The sequence below is a fragment of the Molothrus aeneus genome, chromosome 3 (assembly GCF_037042795.1).
Source record: "Molothrus aeneus isolate 106 chromosome 3, BPBGC_Maene_1.0, whole genome shotgun sequence".
In the NCBI taxonomy this organism is placed as follows: domain Eukaryota; kingdom Metazoa; phylum Chordata; class Aves; order Passeriformes; family Icteridae; genus Molothrus; species Molothrus aeneus.
The window spans coordinates 33786905-33799168 of NC_089648.1; the positions used below are offsets into that span (position 1 = coordinate 33786905).

A 12264-nucleotide genomic window follows, 5' to 3' on the forward strand; every position below is an offset into this window, starting at 1 on the left:
ATATACTGCTGACCACACATTGTTTTAGTCAGTAGCTGCTTTCCATAAAGAAAAACAGTATCTAAATCAAGACACAAATTGTGACGTAGTCTGTAAAAATTTTCTTAACCTGATTTTGACTATGCTGGGGGGCTAGAGTTTGGGAAGCTGAAAGATAATTGTCTGTTGCTTGATACAGTTTGGTTGAATATGTTTGCCTTTCCTGTTGCTCAGTTGCATTTGTGTATTGGGAGAGGAATGTTTCAACATGTACATGGTTTGAGATGTAATATGGAAACACAATATTTACATGAGTATTAATAGGAAGTTATTATAGTAGGGTTTTTTCTGTTTATTTTTTGGGACTCTGAAGTAAAAAAGTAATAGTGATGCTGGATTAAGAAGAAAACCTTTGGTTTATAAATACCTACTGGTGTTATATTACCTGGTATTAAAACATAAACACATATTTTGTGAGGTGGTGGTTATGTTTAAATAATTTTCTCTGAAATTTGTGCTGGCTTTATATGAGTCCTGTCACAGTCTGTAACTTTTAACTCCATTAAGCACAATACTCTAACATGGAACAGACTATCAAAAATAACTGCAAAACACTGAGTGAATATTTCATACAAAAGTACTTGTCATGGTTCTCTATTTTAAATTTCTCTCTTCTATTGCCTGTGATGCTTCTTACATATTGATAGTGACATGTCCTTGTTTTCATATCATTGCTGGGTGATCTTACCAACTCCAGCAGCAGGCTTTGCATTGGTTTTCAAAAATGATACATCTAGAGTCCTGAATAGTTTGGATTCAAACAGTTAGATGTGCATTTCTGACAAACCTTGCCTTTTGGAGAGTTAGCCAAATTGGTCAAAAATAGTTTTTAATGTATTTGACCAATTGCGTTGCTCAAATTTTATTTGTATTGAATTATATGAGCAGTCCTTAAGGCCTTATATAGATACGTGTATGTGTGTAAATGCAGTCAAGTGAAAAAGAGCAGGTCAACTTTTTAAAGTACTTATAATCCAAAATATTTTCATGAGAGAGATTGCATGAGGATGGGATTATCTATTAGTCATGGAAATTGGACGGTCACTGGATGCATAATGCTAGGGCACATAAAGTGGGAATTTAAGGGTCATCATGAGAACAAGTGGTCTATCAAGTGCCTATCATGAGTATGTGCTTTAAGGGCTGCTACTGCAACAGTTCTATCACTTCTCTGTGCATGTTGAGTAAACATGCAGTGGAAAATGAAAATAATTTTAAAAGCTTGAGTGTCACGCCTTTTATTACATGCATAAACTAAAGATTATCAATATAATACTGAGACTAGCACGTTATGTATTTATACAGCTCTCTGCAGTGAGCCTCTGTAACCAGTAATGTTCTGTCTGAACAATGTGTTTAATAAAGCAGATAAGAACCTAAACATAAGGGTAGGTTGGAAAAAAAAACCATTGGTTTTAAAAATATTATTTAAAGTTCTAGGCAACATATCTAGTCAAGGCTGTTTTAAAGATAGATGAAAATAGTAGGATTTTTAACTGTTAGAAAAGAGCTATAATGCTATCTAGTAACACATTTAGGTTAGTAATCATTGATGGTTTTAAGAAAAAACATAACATACTTGTACATGAAGGAATCATAGACTATCCTGAGTTAGAAGGGATGCATAAGGACCATCAACAAACCTCATCATCGCCATAGAGACATAGTCAAACCTCTTATCTCTTAGTATTCAAGCTGCTGAAGTATGTAGGAACACCACTTCTAATGTGAACATTGGGAGTGTGTACAGGAAAAATGCTCTTCTGCCAAAGTATTCAAATTTGTTAGCTGTTGAACTTTTAACTTGTTTTTTGAATATGTGAGAGCTCAATTCAGGTTAATAAATCAAGCATTTAAATCAGTCCATAATGGAAGGTCTTAGGAAACTGAAGGAATAGGTGTGAACATCAGGGCTGACATAATATGACAAGTTGTTTCTTAACATCCTGGCCAAATGTAAGTTCACAGCTCTACTTGAGACTGTGTGGGTTCAGCCATCACTCGCATCGCACAAATTAGAAATTTTGTGAAATATTTTGTAAGACACTAGCATCTTGCAAATAACTATAGTTTTTAAAGGATATTTGGTAATTGTTGCTAATCAGTTCAGCAGCAACTGTTTCCTTTTTTTTATTGTTTTGGGGGCAGGGAGAAGAGAGGGAGCTTTTATCTGAGTTTATCTTTGCAACTTCAATGTATTATTGACACGTATGGCATGATGATTTTTCTCTCCCTTTCAGAAGAGAAACCTGATTGCTCCAAGGCTCGCTGTGAGGTCCAGTTTTCTCCTCGATGTCCAGAAGATTCCATCTTGATTGAAGGCTATGCACCTCCTGGTGAATGCTGCCCACTCCCAAGCCGTTGTGTGTGTAATCCTGCAGGCTGCTTGAGGAAGGTTTGCCAGCCTGGCTATTTGAATATATTGGTTTCTAAGGCATCAGGAAAGCCAGGGGAGTGCTGTGATCTCTATGAATGCAAGCCAGGTAAAAGTAGATACAATTTCTTTTCCTTTTTTTAAATTTTTTCTGTCTGACAAGCAAAATAATCTATATAATTGCATCCAGTAAAGCCTACAGAGCTTCTAAATTCTTCTGATTATTCTTGAAAGTTAATTATTATATGTAGGCAATACCCATTAAAAAAACACAGGATAAAAATATTATGGTAAATTTCACTTTTTTCTTTCTTTAGATATTAATTTAAACTGAATAGCAAGGGAAAAGTAACTTATTGAGAACACTGCATTTCTGTGAATGCCGCTAGTGCAAGTGACATGCTTTATATATTGATTAGATTATACATAGGTTTTTCATAGTAAGAATACATTGTGTATGAACAGGGAAGTAGGATTTCTGTTTCAAGATCTCTCTAGATTAAGTGCTGGCCCTTAAAAACTGCAGAGCAAAAGGATTATGTGGGCATACTAAAAAAAGGTACAACATTTTCAGTATTTATTCATCTTCCATTTCATGAGAACACAAATCACCCTTTCTAGTGATTTATTATTCCAAGTGAAGTGGAAGATGTAATTCACTCTTTGATCTGGGCTTTGGTAAAATAAATAGTCAAAACAGAGGACTGAAAGCAAGCATATAAAACAGTATAATCCAAAACATTATATGCAAACAGTGCTATATTTCAAGTGTGCTTAAACAGTGCCTTTCCTATGCTTGTTTAACATTTTCTTAAATCTTCCAAAAAAGAAGATTGTACAGTCTTTCTATTATCTAGTGTTTCTCTTTATGTTTTTTCCCTAATTTCCCTAATATTCAGTGCAAATCTGTGTGGAAATTTAAACAAACTTTTTTGTACCCTGTCCTGAGTAGTTGGTGAACAAATTTTTGCTATAATTTTTTGCCCTGGAACATTTTGTCAACCATGGGCTTCTTTCATCTAGAAGTAGCTGTAATTTCTTGTGACATGGTCTTGCTTTACTCCTCCCTGGTTATGTTTCCTTTCTAGAAGGTTTTTCCATTAATCAGCACTTTAACATGTGGTATCCAAAAGCAGACTAAGATTTTGGGAGACTCTTCATCAACACTAAAAACTTTAGAATAATTGCCTTCCATTTCTCATGCAAAACTTTAAATTAGATTGTAACTGTTTTACAAGAGGTATTTCTAGTTGGTGCACTGCTTTGATGCCAGGATCTTTCTGTAGTATGACCACTACTGAACCGTTACATTTGTACTTTTTAATTCCTCCTATAAGGAATTATGCTTTCTTCTTCCTACTTCAATTATGCCTGTAATGAATTTTGTCTTGCTGACTTTGGAGTATTTATCATTTTCAAAAGAAATTTTATTTCTGATCATGTCCTCCCAAATACCAGTTGAATTCCCATCTTGTAGTTGGCAAATAAGTCCATCCAGACTTGCCCATGGAAATTACTTCTTGAAAGCTGTTTTCAACTCACTAGTTTTACAGAATCTTCAAATTGAATATGATTCTCTATCACGTTAGTGAATTTATGTAACTCTGTCTGTATTGTTTTCTGAAGAAGTTTGTTTTTTTTTTTTGCTGTAGGGAGTTGTAAGATGTGAAGGTACATGGGACTGGAAAAATGAGGGTGTGTGTTAGGAGGGTGGAAGAGCAGAGGCTTTGAAGAGATTGGGGAAGGAAAGAAACTTACTGGGATTTAAGGGAAACTTAGAGCTTTGCAAAGGAGGCTTAGAAATTGAGAGACTTGGTAATAAACCCTGCATCTTTGGAGTTTGACTTGGTATCCTGAAGAATTGTAGGCAAGAAGAGTTAGAGAGGAACTGAACTATATGAATTGTTACTGAAATGCCATGTTGCTAGAAAAATATGGATAATGAACAGAGTAAGGCCTGGGAGGTTGGTGTTCATGCAGAGACTCTTCTGGGGCTGCTGTCATCAGTTTTACTGAATGTGTCAGCAAGTCTATGAAGTTAACGTGACATTAACAGAGAAAAATATATTTCCATTATTTGCCACAGACCTAAAAACTTTAGTTCTATGAGCAATACTTCCAGAACACTCTTCCTGCACCTCCATGCCTGTATAACTAGCCTCAATAGGGGTTTTGCACTAGCAAGCGCTTTCTGGTGGAAATTAAGCTGGGAGGACTACTTCCTATGACAGCAATGCTGCTGTATGCCAAGATAAAGGTCTTGTGCAATTAAAGCATAAAGTGTGTTTATTTCTGTTCTCTAAAAAAATATCACTGCTCTGTAGTTAACTCTGGCATTTGAGTTGGGAACCTTCTGCTGAGAACTGCGTATGTGCAAGTGCTGTGATTGGCAATAGAGTTACTGAAAGGAAAATAAAGTGTTTCCTCAACACTAAATATTAGAATAAAAATAAAATAATTCATTTTGAGGTCCACTTCCTCTCCTGCCCCTTTTACTTTAGGAATATAATTGAAGGCGTTATTTAGTTAAAATGAATACCGAAGACACTTTGTAGCTTAGTCACACATGTCTATTAACCTCCAGATTAATTTGCTTTAAATGTTCTTACCTGTTCCTTCAACAAGTATCTCACCACAGTTGTAGCACCTTCTGAGAACAAGTGTGTCATGCTCATTGTTTTACTGTGGTTGCAAAGCTCAGAGATGAGATAACCGTGGTTTAGTTCCATAAGACACCTCTTTTATTCCTACAAGATGTGTGTAACTGTCCATTCACAAGTAGGGAATTTAGTCAATGTGCATTGAATTTAGTTTTAAGCTGAGGATTACATATCTCAAAACGTATTTTCAATTTTTTTTCCTTAGAGATAGTTTGAATGAGCAATCTCAAATGGAACTGCATAATGTGTTTACAGCAAAAATAAAAATAACCCAAAACAAGATTTGTGGGAGTGTATGTGCTATGAACATGAACTATGAACAAGGACATTTTTAAAATCGTGTTTGTTTTTATAAATATGATTGAGTTAAAATCTAAATTAAAACATATTTTGCTGAAGTATTGATAGGAACTCTAGCTGTCACTTCTGAATAGAATAAGGTAAATAGTTTACTTTGGCAGTTGTCCCACAGATGTTTGTTTTACCTTTTTCGATAACTTTTGTTGTTGCATATGGTGCAATGGAGTGTCATCTTTTAGTTTCTGACATCTTTGGGAAAGCATTGGGAAATGTCTGTCTTGATAGACATAACCTGTGTTGAAAAGACTACTCATCTGTCATTTTTTCAGAAGTCTTTTTGGCAGAGCTTTCATTCACTCATCTCCAGCATGGCCTGAAAATTACTCTTTTTTTTTTCCTCTACCAAATACTGGTTTCAACACAATTGTAAAGAAAATGTTATTGTTTGCCTTATTTCTTTGGGGAATTCTGTGCAGTCAGTGTTGATGGAAAGTCCGAGACCAGCAGCATGATTTAGTAGGTCCCATGTAACGATGCACAGGGAAGGAAATTGTGCTCCACCCTGATCCAGCTTCAGCATTGAAAGTCAGATGTGGAGCTTATACAGCCTTGCACTAAGGACAAGGGTCGGCAAAGTCAAGTGTTTATACAGAGCTTAGAGAAATAGAATTCTATAATGTTTTTCTTTTGTCCTCTGTTACTTACAGGATAGTACTTACATTGTTTTATTAAATGATTTGTTGAAAGCTTATGTTGACAGAACTTGAGATAGGAGTGGGAAAGGATTAGACAAAAAGAGTGAGGAAGAATTACAGATACCTTTCTAAAGAAGCTGGAGAAATGGCTTTTAAGTTGGCAGTGAAGTTGAGGGAGGGGGAAAAAATCAGCAAATGTGGAGATCCATGTTGGGAAATTCCTGGGATAGGGCATTTAAGAAAGTGGTTCAGGCAGTGATATAGCTGCATTGAAGATCCAGGAATGCTGTGGTTGTATGTAATATGTACTGAGTTTCATGGAATGTAAAATGGATAAAGCCTTGTCATGGGGAGATACTTCCTTTCTACTTCTCCCATGGCAGACAATGTGACTGCCATTATCATGTATAGTTGTGTTGTGTTGCACTGTTCATTGAAATGCATCTGAACTGAAAGCAGAGGATGTCATGTGATGCTTCCACGCTGTAAAAGCAGACTGTGTATCCTTTTACTGAACCCTCAGAAATTTGCAACTTTTGAAGCTTTGGCCTGTGCTGAGCCACTGTTTCATCAGAAATGCAAATACTGGCTTGCTCCTTCAATTAGATACATAGGTATTTATTTAGATCTTGCCCTAAACTGTACATTGTATTAGTTATTAGTTGAAATATGTCAGGTGGAACATAACACACTTAGTATACTTTGATAACTTATTCTACCAGAAAGTTTTATTCACCTGGTTTCATTAGCAGTTTCAAAACCTTTGGTTTTGTTGTCTACAAAGGAGGTAGCATGACTGCAGATATGTCAAGGTCTGCAACCATGGCAGGGTTTCTGCTACCTTCTTGTAGAAAAGTGGTTACTCTCAGATGCTTCTATATACAAATTCAGTGTATATGAGAATTCTTGAAGACTTGTGAGCAAAGGTTGATTGGATGAATCTTCACTGATAGGAAACTGGAACTCATGAGTTCTTGAAGACACAGATTTGTCAAATTGTATTTAAAGCTTAAAGTTTCTATGAGAGACAAAAAAAGAGTTTAGAATAAGATATATAATAACAGCTGTTATTATATATAACAATAAACTGTTCGTGAAATGTACACATTAATTATTGGAGTCACAGTAGGAGGTGAAAAGAAAATTAAACGGTCAGTGGCAAATGTTTGCAGTCTTATTTTTCAGGACAGTAGTGCAGCTAATCGGGAGATACCTTTTAAAGAAATGAAAAATCCAATTACAGGCTGTTCTGTAACTTCAGAATATTTCCAGCTTATCTATAAGTTTCTGTCAATACTTTTTCCAGTTTGAGAAACCTGTTCAAATCTGAAAGAAAGTAGGAACTTTTTTCCTTCTTCAAATGTTTTTCATTTCTTATCAGTCTTCATCTCTTTCCTGTGAGGCAGCTGTGAGAGAGATGGGACTGTTCCACCTGGAGAAGAGAAGGCTCAGGGAAGATCTCGTCAATACACCTGAAGGGGGTGTAAAAGCAGAGCCAGGTTCTTTTCAGTGGTGCCAGTCATAGGACCAGGGATGCAAGAGATACAAATTGAAGCACAGGAGGTTCCCTCTGAACATCAGGAAGCACTTTTTCACAATGAGGGTGGCTGGGCACCGACACAGTTTTCCCAGAGAGATAGTGGATTCTCCATCCATGGAGACAGTGAAAAGCCACCTGGGCATAATCCTGGGAAGCCAGATCTACAGGGACTGGCTTGGGAGCCGCTAAGAGGTGCTGTCCTACTGTGGCTGCTTTATGATTAATCTAATAATGTAATGATAAAGAGAAAAACTTTGAGTAGTCTTAACTTGGGGTTTGTTTGTAATGTTTTTGAAGTTTGTACTTGATTAAAAAAGACAGTCTGGGCTGCTTTTCAGTGTTAATGAGCCATGTACTATCACACTGTAACCACTGCAGTGGAGATAGGAAGTGCAGATGTGATTCTGAGACTGATGTCTCATGATGACAGAGTCAGTTATTGCTATGTACCACTGAGGATCAAGCTTGGAAAATGTAGGATCAAAAGAGGAAAAATAGCCCTTTGAAGGTTATGAGCTCTTGCAAAAAATGTGGGTAGCATTGTCAAGCTGCTTTAGTAGTTCTGTAAGCTGCTGTGATAGTGTCAATATTGCAGTGAAGTTTAATCAGTAATCAGGGATATTGTGCTGCATAATTTGCAGTCTGATAATATTCTGTTCATCCTTCGTGGTCAGTCAGAAAGTAGCTCATTTCTTGGAGAGGGAACCGTGTTTTATTCTGCACTTTCTAAGTATAATTATGAAAAGGCATAGAAGATACACATTACCTGAGCTGGTAATGTTTGTTACATGGAAGACTTAGGACCAAATAAGAGCAAAATGTATTTTAGATTTCCTGAGTATAACTTAGAACATTAAATATATATATTTAGCCTGGTTTGGGTTTTTTTTTTTTTTTGGATTTCTAGTCATTTGTTGCTTTCTAAAAACTGTCAGTCAGTCTTTCTTAAGTAGAATTCTTCATCTTACTAATGCAGAAAGATTTGTTAACTTGCATTTCATTTTTGCCATATATAAATATACAAACAAGATAACCTAATAAAATAGTCTTTAAAAATGTACATTAAACATGCACAGATATATCTATAGTGTATCTCCTTTTTTTTCCTATAACCCAAGTATTTTGCTGTTTAAACAGACTTTAATTAGTTAAAAATTGAACAATGAATTGTTTACTGTTTTAAAAGCTGTAGGGAATATATATTCTTCCATAACAAGGGTACTTCTATTAAATAATATTCACATTTTTAATGATTGTGTAAGGTTGCCTGTCTAACTTCTGTAATTTTTTTATTAACTATTATCAGTTCAGTTGCCTCCTAATAATTTTAAAAAGTAGAATCTTAAAGAGAAAGGGACACTTTTTGTCATGCTACCTAGCAAGCACACATTCATTGGATAATTTTTGTGACTTAAAAGCTGATGCATAAGTGGTTGCTTATGAGGAAGTAATTTGCAGAAAGCTTCCAAAGCCTGAGTAAAAGAAATGTTCTTCTTCCCTTCCTCCGTAGTGTTCAGTGTGGATTGCAGCACAGTCGAGTGCCCTCCTGTTCAGCAAGTTGTTTGTCCCCTGGATAGCTATGAAACCCAAGTCAGGCTGACGGCCGATGGCTGCTGCACCCTGCCCACAAGGTTGGTGTCTCAATGGCTCAGTCATTTTTAACTTGTTCTCGACAATTCAAGCACTGTAAATACAGGATAATAATGTGTACTTCTGTGAAAATAAATGCTGATACTGAATATGAATATAACCTACATGAAGTAGGTTATATCAGTCTGGTGGAAATACAGAATCTTGTATTTTCAAAGCAGAGAAAAGGTCTTCACAGGACAGATGCATGAAATTGGTTTCTGCTAACATTATTTGAGGAGTTCATGTCTCTAGATTGGCTTTCAATTAATTCAATTAATTTTGCAAAAGTTAACTTTTGAAGGTGTTTGATGGTAAGGAGTTAAGTGACGGAGATGACAAAAGACATGCTAGAAAAACTCTCATCTAGTTAAAGGAGAAGAAAAAGTCTAATTTTTTGCATGACTGCTTTAAAAAGTGAAAGATGGAACTCTCTGGAATTGTAGGGGAACAGACATTTCAAGTACTTACTTACATTTTAACTTCTGTTGTTGTTCAAGCAGGTATAACTTACTGTGATTAAAAAAAATAAGACAGTTTTAAAGTTGGTTTTGTTCCACAATTATGCAATGCTCTTTGAGTTGGTGTTTTTAAAACAAATTTCCCAAATTTCCCTGATTCATGCATATGCCAAATAAATACATATTCAAGCAAATTCATGCATATACCAAATAAATACACATTCAAGCAAAAATTAACATGAATGAAAAGATTTTACACCAAAAAGAAAATTTTTCTTGTAGATGTCGCTGGTTGGCTTACTTAGTGGAAGGTCATTGCAGCCATAGAATATTGTCATATTCTCAGCCCCTTGCATAAAGTAGTAAAAAACTTGCAAAGAATTCAGAAAGTCAAGGATGGCATAATCAAGGTTGTTCTCTTTTGGGTACCCTTTGGGTGCACATTTACTGTGGCATCTTCTCAGTATCCTCCCTTTATTCTGTGTCATATTTTCTGTAAAATTCCTAGGAACTGCAATGATGTATTAGTTCAGAGCTGACCTGGCTAGTTGGGACTGTGCAGGAGTCTGCAGATTTTATACAGTCATCTTACTGCCATTGTTGCAAATATAATTCAGCATGTTCAAGACAACTAGAATAAAATGCTGCTAAGGACTGTATTCAGAAAGATAGATTATAAAGTGATAGAAGCAGTCACAGATTAATATTTCATAAATTTAGAGTTTAGATTAACATTTAATAATATTGATACATTAGAAAGAGTAATGGTACAGTTTTACTTCCAGATTTGTTTCAGCTTGTTGGATTAAAAAGTGATATATAACCTGAATTATTTTTGTTTCACAAAAGTAAAATTATGTTCTATTTTTATGCAGTCTAATATAACTTGTGATTTGCAAGTGCTTGGGTGAAGAAAATGAAAAATATCCACTTCATTCTTTGTCAGTGATAATTTCAATGTTCCTTCTATCAGGAAATACAGATTACCAAGAAAATAAATCTTTATTTACTTCAGAAAAATCACCAGTTTGACATATCTTCTATTTCTAGGACACGTGTGTGAACTGATCTTAAATAGAATACCTAGAGCAAGCACATTCTTGAAAGAATCTTTTTAATTTGTTGAGAATGTTTAAAAATAAAGTCGGTTTGCTGAGCGCCAACCGGTGACTGAAGTGTCCTTGTCAGTGATGAAAGCACTGTTACCTTCTCCTGTGCACAAAGGTCCCAACTGTACAAGCAGGCTTACAGCATGTGAATTACTAGATAATTGTGGATTCCTGAAACCTCTTTGAAATCAGTCGTTGCACATTCCTGGGATCAGAGTTTAACAAGAGGTCAGAGCTGGGATAGAGGAGTACTTAGCTCCTGGAGCCTTAGGATCTGAAGGGGGTTTTGTGTTAATACCTCTGCCCTCCTTGATGTATAAAACTGCAAAATACCTCCACAATTAGCATAACCTAGTATGTCTGCGGGCAGGTAGAAACAACTGTAGATGTCTTGTACTCCTCCATTATTTTTTAATTTCATGGCTCAGTCTACGTTGATGTATATTGTTATTAAGTGGGTTGCTATTTGGATTGCCTTAAATCAGCCAAAGCAATAATAAATTTTTTTATGGAGTAGGTGAGAAAGAAAGAACTGAATCTGGTAGCAGCTTTACATGTTGTGTGCCTGCTAGAAATATATTTAATTATTTTGATTTTCATATACTACTGTGCTTCTTAAAGAAGACAGTGCCATAGTCATCATTTATGTGCTGTAAGTAAAGATTTTATTTGAAGGGAGGAATAAAGGAACACAGACATGGGGGTAAAAGAAAAGAAATAATAGCAAAGTGCAGTTACATGGAACATGAAAATTGAGCCAGTTGACTTCAAGTTCAGTGTTTCCTCAGATTTGAGGAGACACTCTTTATATTTGAAGGGTCTCTATGAGACTTGGATGCTAAAATTATGGGAAAAAGTGCCAATTTATGGATGAATGAGTCTATGGTAGGAAAACGGGATGGTTTTCCCTAATTTCAAAATTTCCTAATAAAATATTATGAATGATGAAATAGCAACATTGCCTTTTCTGAGATTCAGCTTAGAATCTCCTAATTGCATATCACATCTCTTTTTCATTGTTAGAATTAATTTCAAAAGAAGTGGCACTGTATTTTTTTTGGTGTACGTTTATTAAAAGCAGAGAATAATTTATTATAAGTAGAGATATTGTTCTATAAGGTCATGGACTTTAGACAGACAGACTTCATGAAATTGTGGTTTTAAGACTATGAACTGTTTGAAGAAATTATGATTGTCTGTTTCATTTACTGCCACTGAAATAAAAGTGTCATACAAACAGAACCAGAAAGCAATTAGAGTGCCATGGTTAGGGACGGATGACGTGTCACTGAGCTGGTTAACAAGTAGTTGATAATTACATACAGTAGGAGTAGATTGACTTCTGCTACACCTCTTGTTCTTGGCGTGTTCCTTGTACATAATATGCTGGGAAAATGGAGATCCTTAAATCTGATGATAAATAGGCATTTCTTTTGTGAGCTAACTCTTGAATGCGT

General features: G+C 35.6%; 1 protein-coding gene across 1 annotated transcript in view; it reads left to right on the forward strand.

Annotated features, from left to right (window-relative positions):
* CRIM1 (cysteine rich transmembrane BMP regulator 1) overlaps window positions 1-12264 on the forward strand; it is a 175148-nt gene that overhangs the window by 79629 nt on the left and 83255 nt on the right. The window contains exons 3-4 of the mRNA XM_066546638.1: window positions 2280-2522; window positions 9119-9239. Of these exons, the coding sequence (XP_066402735.1) occupies window positions 2280-2522; window positions 9119-9239 (364 nt within the window). The remainder of the gene's footprint in view (window positions 1-2279; window positions 2523-9118; window positions 9240-12264) is intronic.